The sequence below is a fragment of the Epinephelus fuscoguttatus genome, linkage group LG8 (genome assembly GCF_011397635.1).
Source record: "Epinephelus fuscoguttatus linkage group LG8, E.fuscoguttatus.final_Chr_v1".
Classification (NCBI taxonomy): domain Eukaryota; kingdom Metazoa; phylum Chordata; class Actinopteri; order Perciformes; family Serranidae; genus Epinephelus; species Epinephelus fuscoguttatus.
In genome coordinates, this window is record NC_064759.1 from 17527216 (window position 1) to 17548616 (window position 21401).

Sequence of the window (21401 nt, forward strand, 5' to 3'; positions counted from 1 at the left end):
CATTCCACATTGTGACTATGGAGGCCTAAGTGTGTGTCAGGGAATAACAACCGAAAGAAATTTTGTGTAATTATAATACTTAATAACACAAATGTACATCTGACTTTGTTACACATTTTACTGCTGTAGCATTGACCCTGTTACATTCATGCTAAGCTAAGTTAGCTGTCTCCTAGCTGTAGCTTCATATTTAACAGATCTATTCATCTAATTATCTGCCAATAAGCAAATGAGTGTAATTCCAAAAATGTCACACTGAGTGGTGCGGTGGTAGTTAATGAGATGGGTGTCCTTCTCAATAGATGAGTAGGTTACCACAAAGGAAGTGGGTGAACTCTCCTGTATATTCTAATATACCCTCTATAACCTCGACTAAAGCACTATTCATTTAAACAGCATGTTTAATTTTGGTTGTATAGCTTCATAGCCTTCATAAAAGTCCAGATGTTGCCTCCATAATCAATCAGCTGCTTCATTTTGTTTCCTCTCTTCATCACAAAACAAAACAAAATTCCCTCAGAATAGTTAAAAAACACAAGCCTCTCTTTCGCAGAATTTTTAAACGTGTCATGTTCTTCTCAAACCTTTCTGCATGACCAGATAAGGCTCAGTTCAGGGTGTTTGCAGGTCCCAAAATATTTTTTAATTTTTTTTTTATAAATTTTAGGCTGTAGATATTATTAAATAGTATTGCATTTGAATTTTCAGAGATCTTAATTGACACAAATGCTTTACCTAATTTGGTTTCTCCGTCTTTTGATTACCTTTTGTTGAACTGAGTCAAGCTCTTCTGAGTGAAAGTCCACATTTCTGATGTTAGAAATCTTTAAATCTACCACTGAAACCACCTGTTGGCAAAATGTAGATCAGCCTAACTCAGTCTAACGACCACCATATGCCCACAGCCTACCTCTGCACAGGACCACATGTACTTTTAGGCTGTACTACTTATCTTTACACCTGCCTGCTGTATTTGAATAAGAAATAGATAATTTGTGAAACAGTTTTATTGGTCAGAATCTACTGCAGTTAGAAACAACGCTGACTCATGACACATCTAAATTGAGTCTTTCCGTTCACAGAAGAAAGCCAGACAACAGACAGGGGAGCGGAGGAGGAGAACGATAACTCTTGTGAAAAAGAAGGCGCGGGGACGAAGGCAGAGGAGGAGAGGAGCATCAGTGCACCGCTGGTGTTGTCCCAGGAGAGGATGGAGGAAGTGTGCAGGAGGCTCCACAGTCTGGAGGAACAACTAAAGAGACTACAGGTGAGGGGAGGTGAACAGAGAGAGAGAATATAGAAGGAAAAAAAGCACGGAGCAGGTAGTATGACAGGGGCAGATAAAGATGAGAGACATAACAAAAGATGGGAGCCGACTGGAAAGAGACACACAGTTGGGCATCAAGGATTTCACTGAGGATAACTTAAGTAAGGAGCGAGCTGTGGTATACTTTGGACAAATGGGGCCAAAATGGCACAAAAGAGAAACTAGAGAATAGAAAACCATTTAACCGCTGCTGTTATTGCTTGGCTGAAAATTGCCTTGTGAAATTGGACTTCTCTGAAAATGGCTATTATGTCCAGCGCTTGCAATGGGATGTGTCAGAGAAGCAGCGAGGGAGACGAAGAGAGGATGTTAAGAGGAGGAGGTTGAAGTGTGTGTGTGCATGTGTGTGTGCATGTGTGTGAGGGGGTGGGGATGCGAATGCCTGTCCTCAGTTCCTAAGGTGATATTGATTTTGTGTGTTGCAGACTGTAGAAGAGGAGCACCACAGGCTGCAGGAGGCCCTTTCCAAGTTCTCACTGGAGGGGGGTCACTTCCAGTAAGACACCATCACGCCACCTGCTGGCCACTAGGTGAGACACCAAACCATTTAAAGTATATTGTGTGTATTTAAAGTATTGTTAAAATATTTAAAGTGATGCTCAAGTATAATTTAAACAGAAGAATCTGATTAAGTATCATTGTTAATCATCAGGGGTTTAGATTTAGCTTCAGACACAAGATGTTTTCCAACAACATAATGGGAATGTGTGCGACTTTCTGCACCAATCCAGCAAAAAATATGAATAAAAATAGAACTGGTTAGATAGATAAATAATAAAAATGCTTAATGATATTACAGTTGCTTTGCACACTATTAGATTAAACCATTAAAACTACAGAGAATGAAATAGAGTAAAATACTGAACAATAAGATAAAAAGGATGAAATAGACATAATGGATAAAATATATTAGATCTAAAATATGACACACCTTTACTGATAACTGTAATGCTGCCTGCTTAAAATCATTTTTAGTTTATATGATAGTGATGTTGTCACAGTTTGTTTTTTACTTGCACTTAATAGCATTTGAAATGGCAATCCCAGAGGCTTTTCAACATGTGCATTACTGCAAAAAATAATTGTTTTAATTACTGTTAATGTTTACGACAGTCTTTCTGATATTCTCTGCTACTAAGAAGAATCACTGTTGTCCTGCTAGAAGCCTTGCTATATTTGTCCTTTAATTATGCTTTTAGATTGTATGCCCTCAGTGTCAGTTTTTCCCTATAGTATTGAATATCTATATTTTTTGAGGTATTAAATCAAAATTAGAAATTCCAGTATCATGACAGCACTACTTGGTAGAGACTTGATGGTCACTTAATGGATCTTCTTAGAGAGTAGCATCTGTAAATTAAAATAAAACTTGGATTTCTTTGTTAGATAATTTTTCTAGCCAAGAAGGAAGCACAGTGGACAGACTTTTGGCAGGTTGTCTTCCTGGCCCAAACAACCTCCATAAGTAAGATAGGGCGTCTTGTATCTAGCCTGAGAGGTGGGCAAACATGTCTGAAAATCACATGCTGTGACTCAGTCAACTATTTTTATTTTTAATCTGATCTCATCTGCATTTTCACAGCTATTAAGTTGGGAAAACTGATTAGAGAAATTTTAGTGACAAACTATGAAATCAGTCAGTGAATCAATGAAACTCTGGGAAAATAAGAGGAACAAAAACAGGATTTCAAGAACAGTGGAGAAAGACATTTCCACAGTGGAATGTTTTGCCCTTGCGCATGATCAAGCTTTGTATGTTTTTTAATCTTTCATTCAAACTATCCCTTGTCTGTTTTTTTCCCGTGTAGATTTCTACTGGTGCTGGTTTGGAGTGCGAGAGTGACTTTCAGAGGCTTCCCTGGAAATTCCTAAACCCTCACAAGTCATGCCTGGACCCTTTGCTGCATTAGGGGGCTTTATGCACAGTGCAGTGGTTCAGTGACGAACATGGGAGGTGTGTGCATGTGTATGTGTGTCTGTTTGTGTGCATGCTTGGTAGAGAGGTATACAAAGACAAAAAAAACAAACAAAAAAAAACGGGACATCCTACTTTTGAGTGGGAGGTTGTTTTTTGCAGAGAGGTGCCAAAAAAAAAAGAAGAAGCAATATTTTGCTGTGAGAGAGATGCTGCCTAACAAAATGTAGTGATTGCAATCTGCTGTAACACACATACGCACACCGGAGACATGCACGCTAGAGAATGATTTACATTATTGCCAATAGCAGACGTGCAGTAAAGGAGAAATCCTATGTTTGCCCGCCAGGTTCGCTCTAACCAGGTGGAAGCCTTAAGGGGCCAATGTAGCGTTTGAAGATGTATGGAAATACTACTGCTGATATATAGTGTTATTTCTAGTCTATGCCAAAGCACCACGGAGATGCACTTTTTTCTGATCAAACCAAGTTGAACCCACACTGTTTATGCGAAATTTATTTACTCTCTATGTAGTGCCGTTTTTGAACAGTTGGGCTTCACGTGGGCAGCACTCATTATTGAAAAGATTGCATGCGTGAAAGTGTGTGTATGTGTGTTACAAAGTTTTTTAATTAAGGATGTGCTTATTTTGAGGGTTCTTACTGTCATTAGGTCACATAGAAACATTTATAAATAGTAGCACTATAGGTAATCATGCTGTTAATAATGGAGTCTTTTTTTTTTTCTTTTTTTTTTTTTTGTATTTACCACTTTTATTTATTCCTCTGAGTTCCGATTGGTCAGCGAGTTGCCTCACCTGAGTGAAACTGTTACCGCACTGGGCCAAAGAAAAAGAATGTGTTCGAGAAAAGACGAAACGCAAGAACCTGGAATGTGTAACGTAGATCAAGGTAGAGAGAGAAGGAGAGAGATGTTAGAAAGGGACGGGGCGGAGTTTAGAGGTTGCTTTGGGTATTTGAAGCCGGCTTGAACCAGACGGTCATGAGAAGATGTGTAGAGAACATGAGAGTAGGATTTCTGCTCACTGTATTAAGAAATGTAGACACACATACACACACACCTACAGACACTGAGAGCCCAGTGCTACAGAAGTATTCACAAAGGTCACTCAGTGCCAGCATCATTTCCGCAGTGTCACCTTCCTCCTGATTCACAGCTCCTGATCCAAAACACGGACTTAAGACGGGGTTATAAACTGTATTATATGATGTTAGATTCTCATGTTCTTAGCAAAAGATTCTATTTTTTCCCTGATAGCAATATTTGTATCAAAACTGAGCTCTGTGTTTGTATTTTATTCAGCAGTTGATTGTAATTATGATGATGTTGATGATATAATTTCTGAGTAGTGGCATAACTGTGGCTGTGCACACAGGACCAAAGACATAAAGCACCGTTAGATCCTCATACGAGCTGTAATTCTCTTAACGACATGCTTCATCTGCGTACAGTAGTAGCGTGTCACTTAATGCCGATGCAGGACTGGTCGCTCACAGCCTGCAGCCGCTTTTCCTCTCCCCAAACTCCAGCATTTGGCAACAAGTAGCTGAGGAATATTAGACTGCCTTCACCTTATGGCCAAACTGAAACTGTAGATCAGTGATTCCTTGCAAACACTTCAGTGCAGCTCGTGGTGTGACAGGATAGAGTTATTGAACACGTGGGACCAGCTCCAGCAGCAGAGAAACACCCAACAAGACGGTGAAGCCACATGAGGACACAGAGGAAACGTTTAAGGGTTTGGAGGAAGGAAAACGGCAGTCTCAGTCGTCAGCACTGTGATCACGATCACTTCCTGACACGCATTCTCACTGTTGTTGCCACAGCTACAAAACAAAACTGCAAAACTCAGTGCCATTACATTCACACGATGCTAAATTATATGAGTTTGTGTTTGAACATCACTGCCATCTCTCCCCACGTCTTCCTCTTAGAAACTGTAAATAGGTGTTAGCTCGAAGGACAAAAACAAATTGTGATGAAAACGTAAATTTGCCCTCCTGTTAACTACGTACAGCTCTTGATGCTCACTTGTGATGGCATGATCACCTTTTCCTACCATACAGTTTTATCATATGTTACCTAAATGGGTCGGGGAGGTTTTGTTACTGTTTTTCTTTTTTCCCCAAACAAGTTTTTGTAATTATGTGCTATGCATTTGGCTGTAATGGTGAGAGAGACAGGACTTGTCTGTAACTTGTCTATGCATGAATGAGTTTAACAAGCATTGCAAATATTGTAACAACAAATTCCTGTTTTGTTTTTTTTTTGTTGTTGGTGTGCACGATAAAGTGTTGACCCGCTCTGTACTGTGGCTATCCAGCTTACCGATGGGATCCATTTAAACAGATCATCTCAGCCGGGGATTTTTAACTGTCCAGCTGCAGTGGTCAGCAGGTGAAACCCAGTAAACACCAGCTTCACTCGCTGTCTCTCCTCCTGACGCTTTTCCTCGTGCATTCTATATACAAATACCTAGATGTATAGAACATGTATTTATAGAGTGGTGCCTTGTTCCGACGATCTTCATCAAGGGCTCTTCGGCCTACAAACACAATCACCGTTTCGTCTGCGCTCTTTCATGGAGGACTGTGACCTCTGACAGTGGAAGACGACGACGAAAAGACTGATAACGATTGAGAGATGATCCCAGGATCCTGCTTTTGTGTCCACCTCCATTACAGCAATAGGATGCGAGCCCTCCGCCGACTCAGCCAGCCAGTGCCCTGTGTAGAAAAGACATTGCTCCATGTCATGCAGGCATCTGCCATCTTGTCTATCTATAAACAATGAATATGCAAGAACTATACTGTGTATTTGGGTTTTGATTTTTATCTTGTAAGAGGCTCTTTAATGATGTATACTTAAGGAAAATTGTGGTACGTTCTGTTTTTTAATTCTTCATTTTTTAAATAAATTGGGGAAATAAATTCCTGTTTTGTCCTTTTATATAGTCATGAGTCCGCACCTGTGTTAGAATAACTTGTGAGCTAATGGTTCTGGGTTCATGGTTAGTTTGGTTTGACTCTTTATAAACACAGGGTTTAGAGAGGATCCTTCGTATGTCATTTCATAAACCATATCCCAAGATTTTAATACATCCTCCTCAGACCCTGTGTCGTCATGAGCACATCACATTTTGGGATTACTTGACCTTATACTTCATTCTACTTAACTTAGACCTGTTGTCCTCGTTCGTGGACACTTTTTGTGCCATCTAGTGATAATAAGAGCACGATACACTAATCCATGTAAAAACAAGACGGCAGGCATCTCTTCCAAGTCAGTCTGCAGCCGATCCTGATACAAAAGTCGACAAGATCCAGAACCTGATCACAATTTATGGTTGAAACTTGTTTATTTATGATTGATAATGTTATTTGTTTGATTTGGCGAGAAATTTGACCAATTTTAGCAACAGTAACACTGAAGTTCTCATTTTAGGACTTTGGGATTTTATTGTTGTCTCCTTTGAGGACATTGGGACTTAATTATTGTTAACATAGTTTTTTTAATATATACTTATATAGTCCTACTGATCCCAAATAGCTAGGAGGAATTAAAAATGCATACCAAACAAAAGTTAAGGTCTCAGGAGGATATACACTCTTAAAAATGGAACTAAACAGTACAGTGACAGTCACAACAACCTGTTCGTAGTATGTGCTCTATTGCACCTTTGTCAAACTGTGCTATACGGACCCATTAGCACCATATTGCTTTAAAATAGTGCTAAACAGTACCCAAACGCAATTCTGTGGCTCACCTTTCAAAGGTGCTATACCTCACCTTTGTCACACACTGCTATGTAGAATCATTAGAGACCATATAGTACTGTATTGTCTTTAAACTTCTGAGGGGACCCCTGAATGATGCCAAATAACCATGGATAAGTCAGTATGCTTCTAAATGACACTTTTACTTAAGATATGAATGATTATTAATCATTTCTTACAAAATGTTGGCTTTAGAGATTCAGAATGCTGTACTAAATGCAAACACAACATGCTACCTTTTCAAACCTGGAAAATTTCCGTGCACACTCCTTTAATTTGTTATCCTCTGGAAATACACTGTTTGTAGGCTTTTTAGTGTAGTGCTAGCTAAAATAAGCTGAAGAGCCAGACTTCAAAGCTCCCCTGCTTGTTCTTCAGCTTAGTTAAGTTTAGTTTACTGGGGAAAGGAACAGTAGGGAACCTCTAAAGAATCATAAAGGGGCCTCAAAAGTTCTTTGTGTGGCTGTGATGCTATATAGCACCTCAAGCCACACCAAAGCACCGATGAGGAACCATCATGATCTGTTTTCTAAATGCATGCAGATAAAACTGTAATGCAAATGTGGGGCAGTCCAAAATCATTCAAGTGTAAATCCTGACTAAAAAAAAAATACCGGTGTCTTAGTACCATAACAGTGAAGACTGGGAACAGTTTTGTACAAGTAGTTTTCCTTTATGATATTTCAGTACGCTTTTTGATCTCTGGATCAAATATTTGTGAGCGCAATGGGCACACTTACAAACTTTCTCCTCTTCAGCTTTGTCGGTGAGTCACATCAATTTATTTTAAGATAGCATATTGACTGAAATACTCATTAAGTGTGTAAACAATAGTTTATATTTTTGTAGATGCAATACTCCTCTGGGTTTGATAGAAAATAAGCAAGTCTGTATATTAAAGCTAGTATAAGTATATGTTTTTACTCTATATAACGTATTTTTTCACATTTAGTTCCTTTAAGTTCTGCTTCAGTGAGCCACATCTCCTGTGCTGTGCTATCATGCTGTGTTTTTGCTCTGTTAGGTTTGGTTAATTATGCTACACATCTACAGCTCATTTTTATTAGTTTTGTAAGTTAACTTTAAGACCTTATATGTCCATTGTAAATGCAGGCTATGCTATTACAATATATGCAATCATAATTAGATAATCTGGCAAATGTTGTGTTAAAATCAAATGATGAACAAGTTTAAAACAAATGCGCAAAACATTAAATAACAGCTGCTTCCTCCACAGTGGGTACTGCTCAGAGTAAGGTAATTTTTAAGCCGGACAATCCATACGTGAGGGTGGAGGTTCATCACCGAGCTGTGCTGAAGTGCTGTTTTACTTCAACGGGTCAAGGGGAACACACTTGGATCAAACGCACTGCCAAGACTGTCGAAAATGTGACTGCTTCAGACCGTGTGGCTATCGGCAAGGAATCCGGTATCTCTACATGTGGCTCCATAACCTTTGAGCGAGTCCAGCTGAAAGACTCTGGACTGTACCAGTGTGTTCTGGGGAAGGCTGTCTTCTCCCATGGCACCTACCTGCAGGTCTTCAGTGAGTGTTCGTGTGTGTGATGGAGTGAGATGGAGTCAAGCAGATCTGAGCAGTGCTAACACCTCATAAGCCATAAATCCTGTTAACATTAGTCCATCCAGGAGCTGTGTGAGTGGCAGCATCGTTCAATACTGCAGCTTGGTTAATCTTTACATCTTATTACAGTCTGCTGCCCGGTCATTTACTTTAAATAGCACCGAGATTAGATCAAGTTGCAGTCAGGCTAATGTATACAGGCATCTGCACACTGAAATGCTATTTTGCTTCATAATCTCATTGAACACAGATGGCAGATGAGGAAATGTAAAACAACCACTGGGGGATTATGTGCATTATCTGAGATATATGAGAACACCATTACCCTTACCTATCAATTCTTTATTCATCTATTTTATATAGATTAGACTGGGTTCTTCATACTACATAGTGCAGTTGTGTTTCCAAATAAGTCTGTTACATAAATGTTTAGTTAGCCTGATGTCTTACCTGCTAATAAAACACACAGTAGCCTAGTGGAGAAAGTATTCAGATCATTTAAAGTATTAATACCACAGTTTAAAAATATTCAAAGCCCTTTAGGTAGAAAAAATGAACTCCAGGCACTCATGCGTGGAGCAGGAACAAATGCACTTGAATTCATTTAAAAAGCCTTTACTCAAAAAACATGGCTGCTAACATTAAAAACAACGACCGGTTTTGACCCTAAGGTCTTCATCAGGGTGCAAAAGGGTGGACAGGGGTCAAGCAAACATTTTATTAACTTGGTAGGGGATGTCACCCAATCCTGACTGATAAGTGAATGCAGGTGGGTGACAGCAATGCATCACAATGAGAGGCCAGTTTGAGGGCGAACACCTCAACAAGTTTTCAGAGAGAAAAAAAAAAAAAAGAAAAAACAGACACTAAAATGAGAAATTACGAAACACACATTAAATTATGGCTGCCATATAAAAAAAAAGACAGACAATCCATTACTTAAAATATTAAGTTGTATCCGCACAGAAACAAACATTTAAAAAACATAGAAATAGAATTAAATAAAATAAGATCGTTGTGTTACAAAAAGCCTTTTATTGAAAATGATATTTAAGAAAATTGTATAGGTATAATCTGGAAAATGTACTCAAATTATTAAAAGTAGAAGTACTAATGTAGAAAGCTGTGACTGTTATTATGTCATTAAATTATTACGACTCATGCATCCATCTAGAAGCAGGATTTTACTGTAGCTGCTGGTTGAGGTGGAGCAAAGGAACTCGCAGTTGCAGAAGATGAAGGCCTAATCAGGGCCTCCTTTTGTGATTGGCTACAAGATGTAAATAAATAAATAAATAAATATGACTTACTAGAAAGTGAGGGTTTAGAATATGGCTTTTATCTATCCCATGAATGGATTCCAAGTGGAGTGGAGCTCATGTTTTGACTACTTTGTATCAAACTGCAGCTAATTATTATTTTCATTATGGGCTGATTTGTGATTATTTTGTCCATTGATAAATTAAATGATTGTTTGATTTGTGAAAAAATTAAATTATTGAAATAATTAAAAGGAAAAGCAGCAAACCCTGACATCTGTGACACTGGAACCATGTAATGTTGTCATGAAAAATTACTTAAACAAACTACGTTTCAGTGTTGCTTGTATAAACAGTATAATACATAAGAAAACATATTTTATAAACCCTTCAGGGGTTTTGTGTTCTTTACAACAGTGCGACAGTGTAGAAATATCTGTTGCGAGTGAAAGTGAAATCTTAAGTAAAAGTAGAAAAGTATTAGCATCAAAATATACTTTAAATACCAAAAGTAAAAGTGCTAATCATGCAGAATGGCCCATTTCAGAATAATATATATTATTTAATTATAATTATTGAAACATTAATGTATTCATTACTTTAACGCTGAAGCTGGTAAAGGTGGACCTAATTTAATTTACTCTATATACTGCTGGATGGCCCAACCAATAACAATATGTTATAACCAATTTGCAATTTAAGATTATTGAAAGAAAATAAAAAATAAACTAAGTAACTAGTGACTAAAGTTCCCAGTGGTGAAAGTGTAAAGTAGCATAAAATGAAAATCATTAAGTGAAGTACAAGTACCCTTAACTTGTCCTTAAGTACAGTACTTGAGTGCTTTGTTACATGATACTACTGTTTTGTATAGTGTGTATAGTAATGTTTTGTAGTGGAGTACAATTAGACAGTGGCACAAAAAGAAACTACTTATGTAAAACACTGATAGTCTAACTCCAGTTTGGACTAAAGTACAGCACTTGAGTTAATGTACTTAGTTACAGCCTACCATTGAAAACATGTATGTGTCATTCGTTTCACCTTTGAACTTTGTGTGTTTGCCCAGAGTACCTGGAGAAGACAATAAACATAGAAGAGAGCACCAAAAACAAGATCCTGATGGCTGAGGGAATCTTACTGCTCCTCTGTGTGCTTGTGCCGTCTTGCACCCTTCTCCTCAAGGTCAGGAGGTCACTGTGTTATAACCGTGTGTACATTACCATGCACTGACTTGTCAGATAGCTTACCCCTGACTCGCCGCATTAATGCTGAAGCAGTGGTTAACAAAATGTAGCTCTCATTCATGTTGACCCAACAGAAATTATTGCTTTCTGTGAGACAGCTCTGCTCTGATTGTTCACACGCAGCTATAAGTTTCTCCTTTTTTGCCTTTCTTCCGTGGGAAGTTGTGTCATTTCACAACTCAAATAACTTCTGCTTTCCCCTCACAGTCAAAGAGACTGAACCAACTGGAGAAGAAGAAAGTGAAGAAGGAAGAGGAAAACATATACCAGGTAAATAAGTCCGATCTTCTCAGAGTCAGACACACGTCATGGCATGTGGTAAACACTTGTGCAAGTCACATTGCTGAACGCAGGAACAAAGATATGAATGAACGTCTTATCTTGCACTAATCGATTTCACATGAGTATGTTTAATTGATTTTTGTGTGTGTACTCAATTTCTGTCTCCCTTATCTCTCACACCAGGGGCTGAATCTGGATGAGTGTTGGTCCACATATGATCAGATCGAGCGGTCCCAGGCACATGGCCCGTACCAGGATGTGGGCAATGTTAAGGAGGAAGAGGAGCAAATCCAGCTGGAGAAACCCTGAAGGAAAGTGGAGAGAATGAGAAAGGGGAAGGAGAAAGAGAGAGTGTTTTGAGTGTATTTTGAGAGCTGACGTCTATCTGTGTGATATCTGAATAGCAGGTTCATTCTTCACTGCGCAGTTTTGTACATAGCCTGCAGGTACAGTTTCAGCATCTGATAACATATTGATCAAACAGCGTGTTTAATTTCAGACTGAGCATTGTTTTTTGACCTTGGAAACAGCAGTTGACGGAGCAATCTCACCACTGGGTCCCCGCAGTCAGGGCCATAGCCAGGATTATAGAAATATTAAGAGCAGAAGTCCAAGATAATTTTGAAGAGACATACAGCCTTATGTTAAGTGTGTTGTCTACTCAAAATTGTACCATTTTAAAGAGTCTATAGAAAATAATCATGTCTGTCTTTTTATGAGTATAACCTAAAATGATTAATTAGAAACTACCCTTCATGAGCCCAAATTCCTCAACAGAGCAAAGCAAAACAAACAGAGAAACGATAGAGGACATGTCTCCTGTGTCCTCAAACAGTAGCTGCAGCCCTGCACTCACTACCAGTTCAGAGCTTGCTAAGGTAACACATGATCTTCCTGTGCAAATAGAGTCGCCCCTAGTCATGGCATTAGACTCAAATTCAAGCCAACACGGATGAGAAGTCCTTGAAGTCAAAGGCATAGGTTGTATTTCAACATTGGAAGGGACGCAACTGAAATAGGGGCTTTGGGGTGCTCAACCAGAAAATACTGGGCATCAAACACTTAAACCCCTTTTCCACTAAAAGTCTTGCATGTATATGGCCTATTTAAATATTTGAAAACCCACAAAAATAGGCGATACACTCTGATACACTCGATACACTCTACACTCAGCTCTGCAGCAGACGAGTGTGTGTCATGTTCAACATCACAGACAGGCCGGAAATGGTTGGTACACAATAGAAAGCAGCATGGAAGCCAGTGAAAATGCTACAGTGGTTACTTCTTTTTATGTCTTACTTAGTTAGTCTCTATCTCAAACTCGGTGCAGACTAATTTGGAACGATGTTGGAGCACTGCTTGGGTGGAAATGGACAGTGTCATGTGTGGCAGGTCATTGTATCACTCTGGTAAGCCAGGGCTGATAAATACCTGTGAGTACTAGAGTCATTTGACGCGGGTGTGAATGTAACCTTTCCCCCTTTCCCATTACATACAAAAGCCAGATGTTAGCAGGTGTTTTGTGCAGTGGGAAATGAGCTTTAATAACTGCATTCTGGTGATTTTCTTTTTTGCCCCAGTTGGTGCCATTTCTTAATTTTGTCCACTAAAATTCTTCAGCTTCTTTTATGTATTTATTAAGGGGGAGTAAATGCACATGTTCAAATATGGAGGGGGATGTTTCACCTACACCTATGCTTAAAAAAAGTCAGCACCTAAGTTTCATAACAAGCCATAACAACCAAGCAGCTCTATCTGCTGAGGAAGATTGTGTGAAAGCTCCAGAACAGCTTCTGAGTTGGGCTGGTGGTGAGATTGTTTTGCTGTCAGTTTATTTAATTTTTGTAACTAAAAAATCTATAATTAATTTCTTGCATTTTACTTAAGATTTAATGTTGTTTGACAGTGTATTTGCTTTCAGCTATTTCTGTGGGTGTTTAAAGAGTAAAGTTGTGTGAAGAAATAAATAAATCCAGCAACGTCTTGTGTAATTCATCCACAAACATAATGCCCATTCAGTATAATCTGCACTGACGGGGCGGGCGGAAGGACGGGGGCGGGCAGTTATATATTTTCTAGCGTCGTGATTGGCTACTGGACCGCAGCGCAGTCATTCATTGGCTTCCATTTTGGGTGTGGGCGGGGCCTGTCGCCCGCAGGTAGGTATGTAACGGAGATGTGAGAGAGGCGGTGCGTAAACAGAGTGGGTGAAGATGGCGTCGAACAAGAAGAGTGGTGGGAGTAGCAGATTTGAGAAAGGTGTGAATGGAAGACGCTCGTCCAAACACAAAGAGGGTCCAGTGGGTGAGTTTGTCTGTGTCACGCCGACGTCGTCACAGCCCCCCCAACCCTGTCTCTTGTCCCTTCATTAACGTCCCCTCTTTTTTGACTTTCCCGAGACGTCACCTCCCGCTAGCTTTGATTAGCATGACCGTTAGCTGGCCTCGGGTAGCCGAAATGAACAACTAGCATTTAAGCCGCTTGGTCTGTATCAGCTGCGTAGGTCCTGCGATTGTTGTGTGACACTTACACGAGGAGGCACTACTGAAATCTGTGTGTAGAGTGTTTAAAAGCCGTCATGATAGAAGTGACCGGTCAGCCTCCTTTGCTGCCATATCCATAGTTACGAGCATCCCCAGGTCACAGCTGCATTAGTCGTGTTAGTTCTAGCAGTAGTAGTAACGTCATCACTGTGTGTAGCTCCTAGCGTGTGTTTGTATTCACGTTTTCACCATGTGTGCCTTTAGTTTCAGCCGCTGATACGGACAGGACCTATCTGAACAGGTACTCCAAACATAAACAAGAGGGGAGGGGAAGGGATGGAGTGTAACTGGATTAACCTCCCCAGCATAAATCGATTAACCGAATTGAGAGGGTCACTGGTGAAGCCGTCATCAGTTCAGCCTGTGTGGCATGAGGGCAGGGAAACATATGGTGACTAATGGGCAGAAGGTAGCAGACTTTACAGGACGCTGCCTGCCTGGGGCACTGTGGATCTGCTGTTATGACTAAACAAACTCCCTCTGTTGCCCTGATGTTGACTAGGCCGCTGTCTCACTAACCGGAACAATCTAACCTGCCCAGAACTAGAGTCAAAAGGCTTCCTTAGCTTTGTCAGAAGCCCAAAATGTGCCATGCAATGTCTGTGTCTGTGCTCCAGTAATAAAAACGTCACCTGGCTTTTTATGAATGGTTCATTTATAATAGACTTAGAACTGTGTAATGGGATTAGAGGAGTTTTTACCTAATCTTATTTGTTGCGTTCCGCTCAAGATCAAATTTATTATTTTCTCTTTCATTGAACGCGCTGTATTATAAAACTCAAGGGGAGCCCTGTGTGTCCCACTTGGAGGGGGTGTGGAGGCTCATTGTTGCTTGTTTCCTGTTGTTCAGTTTGGCCTTGTGTGTATGAAGGTGCTCCGTCTGGGAGAAGGGTCAAAGCCTCTTGAACACGACACTACAGAGCCCCCGCTGCTGGCACTTCCTTTCGCCTGTAGACTGCTCAAAGTTTACTATTTTTAAAGCCCGCTTCCTATAGACACTACATGACATTTTGTGGAGTATCAGATATCTGGCCACGTTCAAAAAGACTTACTAGATACCTTATCTTGTAGAAGAAAACACATAAAAGGCCTAACACTGTCTGGTCTCAATATTAGAAGGATGTTGAGACTTTCTACTTGCAGAGAGGGAAGAGCGCATTGTAATGTGACAGTGAGTTCCACTTCAAGGAACGACCACTGTGTTCTCATATCCTTTGACTCACATTTAGACAGACTTTTCAAACATATTGATTGTGTCTGTTTAGGCCTGATAAGAGAAACACAGGAGTGCCATCACTTAGAAATGGACTAAACAAGATTGGCACAGTTAATCATACTGACATTAAGAAGTAGCTCGACATTAAACTAGACTGTTAGGAGCTCACAGTTTTCCTTGTGGAAGGGATCAACTTGCTTCTAACTTCTAGCTGAACAAGCAGGTATTTCCAAACAAGAACAACTGGTTGCTTTTTATTTTGGTACAAAAGTTGCTTTTTTTGGCAGGAATGTCGAAACAATAAAGGACATACTTCACTATGCAGTGAAGAGATTGGAACTACATAAAGAGCTATAGCTCCCTTTAGTTGCTTTGGGCTGAATTCCAGACCTTCAAAGTGTTTTTGATCCGTATATTATTAATTTTTTTGCAGTTTTTGGCTAAGAAATGGAAGTATAGATAGTGATGTTCCAGGTAAGCAGTTAGTTCAATGGAAACCCACCCGGTATTTAAGTTCTTCACATCCCAGGACACCACTGCTCGAAGCTGGGCTGCCCTGTTGTTCAGGTTGGGCAACCCCAGACCTTCATTCCCTTTTGTTGACATCAGTATTTTCAGCCGAACTCTTGGTTGCCTTTGCCAGATAAATGTAGATATTTGTTTTTCTAACACTTCAAGCGTAGATTGTGGTATAACAGGGAGAGACTGAAATAGAAAAGTAACCTTGGTAAAATATTAATTCTCACTGACTCTATCCTGCCAATAAATGACAAGGAACAAGGCAACTTTAATTTATCAAAATGTGAGGAAAATAGTTGTGTATTTTTAGCTGTCAAAGTTACACCAAGATATCTAAATCCCTGTTTGGATCTTCTGAAAGAGACCACATCATCTAGTTGGGAAGGCCATTCCCCAGCTGTCATCATGGCTTCAGATTTATTCGTATTTACCTTGTACCCTGACACTATACCATACTCCTTAAGGTTACGTAGAAGGGTGGGGACAGGGGTAATGGGGTTTTCTAAAAATAATAAGATATCATCTGCAGAAAGTACCAGCTTTATCAGTGATTCCCTGTATGAGGGTATTTATTCTTATTAACTAGGGCAGTGGTTCGATGCTAAATGCAAACGATGGTGACACAGCGTCTCCCTGTTGTGCGCCACATCCCAAGGGAAAAACATCAAAATGCATTTTTCAGTCAGGGTCAGTATCTGGTGTAACCATCATTTGAATCGTGCAGTGACACATCTTCAGAGAGTTGATCAGGTTGTTGGCCCACTTTTGTCAAGTGGATGGATTATCTTTGAAAAGGAAAAGTGCTCACTAACATGGATTTTCACAATTTTGCAACCAAAATTTAAGATAAGTATTTCTATTGAGTACACAAAAGTCTTAGATCTTAACCCTGTGAAAAATGGGCCCAGAAACAAAGTGTTTGATTTTTTTTTTTTTTGGTCATTGTATGTACTAAAAGACAATAATGAAATACAGGTGGAAAGTCTTGGACACGTCAGTATAGATAGGTGTATGACAAAACCGAGAAAATGGCCGGAAATACCCAGTCTAGCATTGCTAAGAAATTAAAACAACAACTTAAAGAGATCCATGCCAAATACCTGTCATTTGTTCAATGTGTCATGGCCTCACTTTTCACCAACTTTCTTAATTCACAGGTTTCATCTTGCAGGGGATAGACCTTTTCCCCTGCAGACATGTTTATTTATCACTGTAAGGAAAGCACACGTGCTACTGATAACAGTAATTATAGTCATGTACTGTGAAATTTCCCAGCAAGTCATAAAAATGTGACAACGAGCCAACATACACAATAGCAGGACTCTGAAACTGAAGTAGTTCCTCCATCATTCATTTTATCATTAATACTCATTTCCCATTACAACATGTCTAAATGCCTTTCATGACACGCAGTAACAGACAATAAGAGCAACAAGTGGGACTTGCTCTTCGTGGTGTCTGTGACTCAGTGTTCCTGGGTGTGTTTTCGTGTCTGTATTTCTGCGGGTGGGTGAAGGGTCATGTCTCAATTCCTTGAGTTATGGGACTGACATCTGTGATATCAGCCAAGAAGTCTAAACTAAGGGCACATTTCCCCCCTGAATATCTTCCCTGAATTACACTGTATCCCTCTATTTTTGTTCGCACACGCTGTCCATGCTCAGCTTTCATTGCCAAAGATTATTTCTTAACAGCTGGCACACATGCAGAACATTTCAGCTGCATACACAAACAACAAATTTATGTTTAAAGGTGCGACATAGATATTGTTCAAAACAGAAGTCTAACCCAGGTGCTATGAAAAGATAGTAGTTCAAAATTATTATCATGCAAAGAAATTAAGTGGCTTTAGTAAAGATAAGAAACAGCGACTGGCCAGCTCACTCACTGTAAAAGTCCATGGTATAGGCAGGCAGTCCAAAAATGCATCTGAGGCACTCAAAGGATTTTTAAATACAGTCAGAGTGTCTGCCTGTACCTGGACTTTTACACCGAGTGGGCGGGCCAGTCTTGTTATCTATCATTATGTAACTATTTGCTCTATCCCTGACGAGCATCTGATTTTTTACAGTTAACCACACAGTGCCTTAACCCAGTCAAAGTCAAAGTCAAAGTATCTTTATTGTCCCTTTCAGGGAAATAGATTTGCAGCCAGGAAAATACACAAAACATACAACACACAAAACAATGATGGACAACAACACATAACATGACATAATGGGCAGATTCTAGGTAGGGTTGGGTACCGAAAGTCTGTGTTTATATGGAACTGGTACCTATACAACCGAAACCTACTGGACCGAAAACAAAACACCTTTAATTGATAGGACAGCTTAAGCGTGAAGGGGGGAGACCAGACATTTAATAGAGTTAATATTATTGTAATGTTAATTTGTTAAATGTTTTTTATTATATTTTAAAACTGTTAATATAGTTCATATACCTATTCATTTCTAGGTATTTCTAATTTGCTTCAGCAATAAATAAATAAAAACATTGTTTTTATTATAATTTAAAACTGTTATACAAAATACTCACACACTTCTGGAAGGTGGCCCATTTGTGCCACTTTTCAACCTCCATTTAAAAAAAAAAAAAACCTCATATTTTGAGGTATCGGTTCGGCACCGGTATCAGAAAAAACCCAAACGATACCCAACCCTAATTCTAGGAACCTTAAAAATAAAAATAAATGAATATTAATAGGAAAAATAATCAGCATCAAAGTGCAAAGTGCCAATGCAAAGTGCAGATTCCAGCAGTCTGAACAACCAGTGCAGCACTCCCTATTTTTTCTTCATTGTAAGTGGCTTTAATGTTTGATGCAATAATGTTAACATATAGATTAATGAGGAAATTGTTAGTTTTTTTCCCTTGTTTTCATTTGTACAGTATTTTAACTGTTGGTTAGGCAAAATAAGGACATTTTAAGCCATCAGTATGTGATCTGATTGATAGTGTACTCATTCTTTTATGATGTCAAAGCCTAAATGATAGAATGAATGAATAGACTTATTGATAGTTATTGATTTTTCCCCCCCTACTTTTTGTAATCGATTTGTGATCTTATTAAAAGTGAATGAAGCACTCAGGATGCGATAGAGCGGAAAAAGGCAGATTTGAAAAATTGTTATCACCATATAATCTCTCGGTTGTGTCCCTGCCAATGTCTGTCTGTGGTGATCTGCCAATTAGGTAGAAGGTCATAGGGAGTTGCAAGCTGAATAGCCAATGGCAAAATAGTCCACTGTCACAAGGAGAAAGTTAACTGGGACAGGGTTGTCTGTAGCTTCCCTTCCCCTTTTTAAAAGAGGCATGGGAGGGATGAGCAGAGAGGAAAGCAAAGGACAACACGATGCCGCTGAGCAGAATTGGCTATGACAGGCTGACACACAAAGGCTGACAGGAGAAGAGCTACATTGTGAAGATGAGCGAGTGACAGACAGTGAGAGGGAGAACAAAACCAATCGGAAAACCTTGTCTCCTACCCCCCCCCCTTCTCTTTCTCTCATTCTCTCTTTCTTCTTTTCCATGCTCTCATTGCATTCGTGGAAGAGAGGAGACAGACAAGGACAGAGCCTTGAACTCAGACGCTGGTAAACACTTTTACTTTTTACCTCTTCCAGCTTTTGCCAGAAGCAGCCTGTGGGTAGCTTGATACAAACACTCAATTCACACTGTATGTGGGCCCCGCTGGAGTCATTATATGTCTGTAATGTCGCTGGTGTTGGTTGTTGTACATGACTTATTAATGCCTACACTCATCCATCTTTAATGTTGCGAGAACAGGTGCAACTTAATGGTTGCAGTGGGATTACAGTGGCTACTTGTGTCAGTAACACAGTAAGGGATGATGGTGAAACATGTTGCTTGGTTCTGACATTGCTTCACTTGGATATGAGGAACATTTGCTGATGTGCAAAAGACAGAGGTGATAAGGCAGCAGGTGAGTCAAGTTTTGTGTAGTGGCACCTTTATTGTTGCACTGATAAAAGGATGACGATATGTCAAACAAAGGTGAAGTCTTCTTCACTGGGCCATGGCATGTCTAAACTCTGAGTGAGCTCTCGATAAGATTGTTCTGGTTCACATAACTGTGTTCATTTGCATAGTATTTGCATACGATATACTCCCTGCAGTTAGACAAGGGTATAATGTGCCCTGGCTTCATTATCATTAAGCAAGTTTTAGAGCAGCTTATGCTGATCCAGGGGTTCATAAAGTTCACGCCTAGCTTACTCTGTCAACATAAGGCCTATTGGCTTGCCCAGCTGAGAGAGTTGTACCCCCAGCTCTAATTAAGCAATGTAATTTTAATTTTGGCTGCCCGCCCAAGCTGGTTTGACTGCTGGTCCTGCAGCATTTGGGTGACTGCTTGACCAAAGCCGTCATTGTGTCCCCCAAGGCCACACTGATGCTTGTGCTTATGCAGACTGATGAATGTGTATTTATAGATGTTCTTTGTGTGTGTGTCTTAGTGTTTCCAGTTTTATGCTTACGCGAGGAGTTGAGTTTTTTCACATGAAGTAACTGTTTCCTGTGTTGTCGGGTTCGGAACATTCACAATTGGTGCGTAATCCACTGGCTCTCGGCTAAAGCTTGAGATGGAGCAACAATCCCTGGATTGTTCTGTTATTTGTGTGTTTGTCGCTGAATTATTTTGAAATGATGCATGCAAGAACAGTAGGCTTCCTTCATTGATCTTATAATGAATTTACATGGTTAATTTTTACATAATATATGTGCAAAACTCCAATTTACTAACATTTTGTGCCTCTAACTATCTATCCTTCTGTCCTGCTACACTTCTGCAATCTTTGTCACTTGAATAAGAAAACATCCAAACAAAAAATGTAATTCACATTATTTTCATGATCCTGTACAGCTCTGTTTTGTTTGGACGTCTCTCTAAAATTAGCACTCTATAGTAATGTTGTCTCATGGAGAGACATATCCTAAAGCTTTTTCGAGAGACAGGTACTAAGGAAACAACTAGAATGACTGAACCTGGGATGGGGGACATTTGCTTATTTACAGCTGTAAGCTCCGAATTCCAGTAAAAGTAATTTGGGTAAAAACATGCTTTTAAACCCAGCCCACTGCGTTAATGTTAATTAACTGTCATTGAATCAATCTCAGAAAGTTTCACCAGACATCACAAATTTTAGTCTTGATGTTCAGAGGCAGCTTAGGGAGACAGTTTGCTGCAATCATAGATAATGACATTGCCGTCCAATATCATAGCACAATGTAAATTCTGTCTCAGTGCAGAGTTTTCCTTGAAGTCATGAGACGAGCTTATGTCGGTGTTCCTTTTACATGGTTGAATCGATGACAAGTTATCAGGCCCCAAGTTACTTTTATTAAGCTTTGTGGGAATACATAGAACTTGATACTATAGCAGAAAACTTCTCCCCCTCTGCAATGCTCCTTTGTGTAGTCCGCTCATTCGGCTCTGCAGATTTGTTTTGGTTTTTCCTCACACCCCACAGCTAGGGAATGCCTTCTAAATTCAAAGAGACATTCATCATGGGCTTGATGGAAACATCACACACACATATACACAGAGGGTTTCCTGTTGTCACATAATTATAACAAATTGAGACATTAATAAGTGGATATGATACATAACTAGCCTACATGTTTCTGTGTTGTCATTGATTTCTGGTATGTTACAAGGCCTCACTGTGTAACATATGGTGTTAAGTTGGGTG

At 39.7% G+C, this 21401-nt stretch overlaps 3 protein-coding genes across 13 annotated transcripts in view; all 3 read left to right on the forward strand.

Moving 5' to 3' along the window:
* Positions 1–4009, forward strand: part of arhgef1b (Rho guanine nucleotide exchange factor (GEF) 1b) — a 62596-nt gene extending 58587 nt beyond the window's left edge. For all 9 annotated transcript variants that reach the window (XM_049582698.1, XM_049582699.1, XM_049582697.1 and 6 more), the window contains 3 exons: positions 1083–1267; positions 1753–1857; positions 3136–4009. In XM_049582698.1, the coding sequence (XP_049438655.1) occupies positions 1083–1267; positions 1753–1827 (260 nt within the window). In that variant the 3' untranslated portion in view covers positions 1828–1857; positions 3136–4009. The remainder of the gene's footprint in view (positions 1–1082; positions 1268–1752; positions 1858–3135) is intronic.
* A 3652-nt stretch (positions 4010–7661) lies between these two features.
* On the forward strand, positions 7662–13388 carry cd79a (CD79a molecule, immunoglobulin-associated alpha). Its single transcript, XM_049582988.1, has 5 exons — positions 7662–7805; positions 8277–8585; positions 10950–11065; positions 11335–11397; positions 11593–13388. Exons 1-5 carry the CDS (start codon positions 7766–7768, stop codon positions 11716–11718), a joined length of 654 nt encoding a protein of 217 aa, XP_049438945.1. The 5' UTR covers positions 7662–7765; the 3' UTR covers positions 11719–13388.
* A 195-nt stretch (positions 13389–13583) lies between these two features.
* lipeb (lipase, hormone-sensitive b) overlaps positions 13584–21401 on the forward strand; it is a 33330-nt gene continuing 25512 nt past the window's right edge. Inside the window, exons 1-2 of one of the 3 annotated variants that reach the window (XM_049582987.1) lie at positions 13609–13713; positions 19243–19283. Coding sequence is in view for 1 of the 3 variants with exons in the window: in XM_049582984.1 (XP_049438941.1) it covers positions 13623–13713 (91 nt within the window). In the remaining 2 variants the exon portion in view is untranslated. Of the gene's footprint in view, positions 13714–19033; positions 19284–21401 lie in introns of those variants that run through there. The other 2 variants (XM_049582984.1, XM_049582986.1) reach the window with 2 other exon arrangements.

Bases quoted from the DNA above. Each gene is read 5' to 3' on its own strand.
- cd79a (XM_049582988.1), top strand. From the start codon at position 7,766: ATGGGCACACTTACAAACTTTCTCCTCTTCAGCTTTGTCG. The intron at 7,806-8,276 runs GTGAGTCACATC...CTTCCTCCACAG, and splicing joins TCTCCTCTTCAGCTTTGTCG to TGGGTACTGCTCAGAGTAAG. The intron at 8,586-10,949 runs GTGAGTGTTCGT...GTGTTTGCCCAG, and splicing joins CACCTACCTGCAGGTCTTCA to AGTACCTGGAGAAGACAATA.